General features: G+C 62.2%; 1 protein-coding gene across 1 annotated transcript; it reads right to left on the bottom strand.

The window, feature by feature from the left end:
- Positions 1-25: 25 nt before the first annotated feature.
- Positions 26-2,498, bottom strand: LOC113941987 (translation initiation factor IF-2-like; the record flags this gene model as incomplete). Its single annotated transcript, XM_027633121.1, has 5 exons — positions 26-596; positions 1,126-1,257; positions 1,611-1,883; positions 2,068-2,180; positions 2,293-2,498. Coding segments are annotated over 5 exons (1,055 nt in total), but the record flags the coding sequence as incomplete, so codon positions are not given.
- Positions 2,499-2,820: the final 322 nt, after the last annotated feature.

The raw sequence follows: 2,820 nt of genomic DNA, 5'->3' as shown, positions 1-2,820 counted from the left end.
GCGTGAAGGCCCAGAGATCCCTTGGAGCCACGGGAGAGCAGGCACAGAGTCCCTGCTGGGGGCCAATTCTGCTGCCTGAACTCAGCTCTTCAAAGAAGCCTCTAAGACTCAGCTGGTGAGTTTTAGAAGCCAGGCATTCCTATACACTGTGAGATATTTTTAGAGCTTCCTGAGTGAAAAAACATACAGCTTTTATCAGGGACATCTGACCTCCAACAGGCAGCTCCTTTCCCCTTTGAGTACAAAGTTACTTCCATGGCATCATTTAATACCAAGTGCCCAGGAAGCCCAGACTGTGCTTTCCAGAAGAGAAAATAAACAGAAGGAAGGAGCTTTGCACAAGTGTAACATGCTCCAGAACAGACCTGACTTTAGTTCTACTGTTTGTGTTCAAACACAGCAGACAAAAGCTCCAGCAGGAGAGCTGGCACATGACCCACGGTACCCGGAAAGTCCCTCTCACGAGGGCTGTAGGAAAATCACAGCTGTACGAGTCCCTTGGGCCTGCAGATGCCTGGGGATCCTCTCCATCCACCTCGTGCTCTCCCAACAGCAGAAAGGGTGACCTCAGGGACACGGTGGCACTCGACATCCTGCTGAGAGAGCAAGGAAACTTTTAGCATAAATGTGAGTAGGAATTTAAAGCTTTCTTTCCTGGGAGCTTTGTGAAGTCTGCAACCAAGAGGGGGAAAATTTCCATCTCCTTTGGTACAGGAGTCAACAGAGGTCAACAGAGCTTTCACCTTTTTCAGACAACTGTGCCCTTTTTGGCTCCCTGGCAGCTCCAATGGCACCAGAACCCCCTTCCTGCACACCCACGGGTGTCACACACAGGCACCCACACACCTTTGCTCCAGCCCACATGTGGCCAACATTTCCTCGCCCTGGACATCCCAAGGGGACTATTTTTGCTATAGAGCACAGCAACCCCCTGTCCTTGCAAACTGCCTCCCTGCCAAAAAGGAATCATTTTTCCTGGACACTTCTCCCACAGTCAAGGTCTTTTAAAATCTGCTCGGGGTCCCTCCCAGCTTCTGCCTGTCCTTGCCTTTAAAGGTACAGGTGTATTCTAATTTCCAACAGCAAAACCCAGCTCCTCACTAGCAGTACAAGCCCTGCTCTTACCTGGACAGACTCCCGGGCTTGGCACAGCTGTGGGTCATGGAGCAGCTTCCCAAGGCCGTTCTCTCTCCCAGCAGGAAGCACAACTCGCCTCCACTCCCCAGCACCAGGGGAAACCACGAGCCAGGCTGCAAACTGACACAGAACGAGCAAAAAGCATTAACGCAGCACAAAAAACCGAGTTAAAGCTGTCTTTGCCTCGTAACCCTGCACAGGGAAAGGCTTTGGGATTCCGAGGCAATCCCTGAGACACCCAGAGAGCACCAGCCCCGCAGCCCTGCCACGGCTCCCCCCGGGGTCACCCGGCAGGTAACGGGCTTACCCGGCCCCCGCTGCCCAGCACAACGCGGCCCTAAACGCCCCCCAGCTCCCCCGGTCCATAAACCCAGCGGCCAAGCGCTCTCAGCTCCCCAAAGCCACAAGGGGCCCAATCCTGCCGCACACTCCCAGCACAGATCCCCCAGCCCAGCCCGTGTCAGAGCACTCACCGCACAGCCCCTGCCGTGTCACCTCTCCCGGGGCTGTGCTGTGTCCTGCTCCTGGCCGGGCTCGTCCTCCCGTGCAGCCTCTCCTGCTGCTCTGCTGAGCCGGGCTTGCCCAGGCAGAGTCTCTCGGAACGAGGCACAGCTGCTTTGGGCACAGGAGCAATCAGGAAACCTTCCCGCAGGCTGACCCGGCCCCACCGGTGGCTGCGGTTGCCCCCGTGCTCGGGGGAAGCCCCATCTTCGGGGGGCTCTGGCCGGCAGCCCCCCGGGCAGTTCCTGCGCAAAGACAGCGGGAAAACACTCGCGCACGCAACACAAAGTTCCAGGCGCTTTCCCCGCCGTGCCGCACATCCCTCCGGGAGAGGCCCCGGCCCGGGCACAGCCGAGCTCCCGGCACGGCCCGGGGGCGGCCGCTCGAGCCCCCCCGGCCGGAGCCGCAGCCGGGACAGCCCGGGCCGACCCCGGGCCGAGCTCCGCACCGTCCGTCCCGCGGGGGCCCGAAGGTCTCTGCGCACACACGGCCCTGCCGGGCACGGACACGGCCCCTCCCCGCACAGCCCCGGCACTCACCGGCTCCTCCCGACCCGCACACACCAAAGCATCCCCCGGGCCCCCCCGGCGCTCGGTAAAAGGGCTGCGGGGCGGGGCCGGGCGGGGCGGGGCCGGGGCGGTCCCTGCGCGGCACCTGCGGGGCGGGGGCAGCGGGGCGGGGCTGCGGCACCAACGGGCTCGGTGGCGCCGTCTGGCGAAACCCGCCCGGCACTGCAGGGACAGCCCTCGGGGCGCGATGGGACCGCAGCTCCCGGTTTTTATTCGCCAGGGAGGGAGCCTTCGCTTGGCTCGCCGAGGGGCACGGAGGTGTCACCGCATGCATCGTGTCCATCTTCTGGTCTTGGGGGGGGGGGGGCACAGGGGTCAGCGGGGGGCACCTGGGGCCACCTGCAGTCACCTGGGACACCCTGGAGCTACTACGGGGTCACCACGTACATCACATCTGGCTTCTCGTCTGGGGGGTCATGGGGTCACCCGGGGGCACATGACCCGAGCAGCTGCCCGTCTGTCCCTGTGTCCGTGTGTCCATCGGGCAGCACCGTGAGCACCCCTGGCCCGGGAACTGGCACTGACCGTGCCGCGGGTCAGGCACAGGCTGGTCCCAGCTCTGCCTTCAGCTCTCCCTTCCCTCCACGCCCTCAGAACTCACGGAATTTCAAAC

This window comes from Corapipo altera, unplaced genomic scaffold (assembly GCF_003945725.1).
Source record: "Corapipo altera isolate COAL_440 unplaced genomic scaffold, ASM394572v1 61349, whole genome shotgun sequence".
Taxonomy (NCBI): Eukaryota; Metazoa; Chordata; class Aves; order Passeriformes; family Pipridae; genus Corapipo; species Corapipo altera.
The sequence above is the reverse complement of the archived record's forward strand: the minus strand, read 5'-3'. Positions and strand labels throughout refer to the sequence as shown.